The sequence below is a fragment of the Saccostrea echinata genome, unplaced genomic scaffold (assembly GCF_033153115.1).
Source record: "Saccostrea echinata isolate AGI-Se365-2 ecotype Australia unplaced genomic scaffold, CSIRO_AGI_Sech_v1 ptg000002l, whole genome shotgun sequence".
Taxonomy (NCBI): Eukaryota; Metazoa; Mollusca; class Bivalvia; order Ostreida; family Ostreidae; genus Saccostrea; species Saccostrea echinata.
The window spans coordinates 3,055,582-3,057,500 of NW_026889751.1; the positions used below are offsets into that span (position 1 = coordinate 3,055,582).

Consider the following 1,919-nt stretch of genomic DNA (forward strand, 5'->3'; position numbering starts at 1 on the left):
TCTCATAATATCTGTAGGTCTCTCAATGATCTTGATTGATCGCAAACATTCAGCAAACTTTAAAAGTTTTGTACAGAATGCAATGTAACTATCAATTTTAGAAGGATCTTTAAAGGATGTGTACTCCTTGAAGGCTCTGAACGCTCTGTGATCTCGACAGATCGTAGTTGAAATTGCGTAGTACTAAATCGCGGAACAGAACGGAAAATCTTATAGCAAATTATGTATATGACACGCCAAATTCACAAAAATGAGCTAAACATAGTTTCATTGTTGATGAACTAAGTTTATCGATTGTAAACTGTAGTTTACGGACTGTAAACTAAAGTTAACAACGTTAATTGATATTTAAAACCACTAAACCATAATTAACGCCGTTGTTTCACGCCAAGTTTAAAGCATATTTAGTTAACACTAAAAACAACCATTTGCGATTGCAAAACATATTTTCTCTGATACAGTTTCACGATTTGTAAACTTCATAGTTAAAGAATGATAATTATAGTTTACAGATATTTAAAGCTGAACATGATTCGTAAAAGGCAGAGACCTGTTTGTCCGCCATATTACTCTGCACTTGGTCTCATTTGTGGACGAACACATTCTACAAAACTATTGTAAACTTTCGGTAGCGACAAAAGTACTTTCTTTTAATAATATCACTAAATCCTCTTTAATGGAAACATTATTTGTAAATTTATTTGTATTTCTTGGATATTAAATGGGGGAAAACATATTTTGGCAATTGTGGGTCTCATTCGTTGCCATGGCAACCGCGACGTCATTTTACGCTGCATGATTAAATACTTTCAAGATTTTACCTTCCAGAAAATATATAGGTTGCTTTATGTAAAAGTGACAAGAAAATGTCTATATTTTTTTTTTTTGAAATTTTTAGGCAGTTTTGCAGAAAAATGCTAAATCTCTGGTAGTTAAAGGGTTAAGCATTCCTTTAGTCTCTGTTTTATTGAAGACAAGTCTAGGAAATACGCAATTCTAAAGTAAACTTGAAAACTCTTTATTTTTTTTATGCTACATGAAACATTCAACATTATTAACGTACTACAATGTATGACGAACGTCTCATAAATGTGTATAAATCAAATCCAATCACATGCATGCATCCAACGCATTACTTTTATGGAGTATTTGGCACATTTATCAAGATTAAGTACCTGTGATTAAGATGAAAATGATCGATTAAAACTGAATTATGGATCCATATCTGAAGTAGTGTAAAAAGAAAGAAAAACGTCTTACTAATTTCCGATGCTTCCATTATCGTCGTTTAATTTTCAGATGTACAGATTGATGAAAAAATGTCTTTAAACAAATGTATATGAACGCTTGTTTACAGAAGATTCCAATAGTATGTCACCTTTTGGAGTATTACTTCGTCGGAAATTGCATGAATTAGAGCCATGTCTTGCGGGACACAAAAGTTTCCGGAAGCCGTTCCTGAATTTTCTGCTGAAAAAGCAGTAAATAATCGGATTCATGCCGGAATTAGATGACCCCAACCACTGAGCAAATGGAATGATGGTATCGTGCAGGAAGTTATTATTGGTATCATGAAATGAAATGAACATATTAACTATGTATAAAGGTAACCAAGAGAAAGCAAACAGGAAAACTACAACAGCAAGCATTTTGACAACTTTAACTTTTGATCTTTGAATTACATTGTTTACTGTTCTGTTGGCTCCTAGTTGTTCCCTATTCCACACCTTTATGCAAATTCCTAAATAGCATATACATATTAATAGCAGGGGAATAGTGTAACAACACAAAAAAATAACACCTAAAAAGTAACCATTCCTTGCCATCTCGCTTGGCCATTTTTCGTAGCAGATATTGAGTATGATTCCATCTGAGTATTTATATTCCTGTTCAATGTAAAACACGGCCCATGGAATGAT

General features: G+C 33.0%; 1 protein-coding gene across 1 annotated transcript in view; it reads right to left on the bottom strand.

The window, feature by feature from the left end:
- Window positions 1-1,265: 1,265 nt before the first annotated feature.
- The window catches only part of LOC133205218 (neuropeptide SIFamide receptor-like), a 41,208-nt gene continuing 40,554 nt past the window's right edge, over window positions 1,266-1,919 (bottom strand). Inside the window, exon 3 of the mRNA XM_061340984.1 lies at window positions 1,266-1,919. This exon is cut by the window's right edge and continues 94 nt beyond it. Coding sequence (XP_061196968.1) covers window positions 1,326-1,919 — 594 coding nt within the window. The 3' untranslated portion in view covers window positions 1,266-1,325.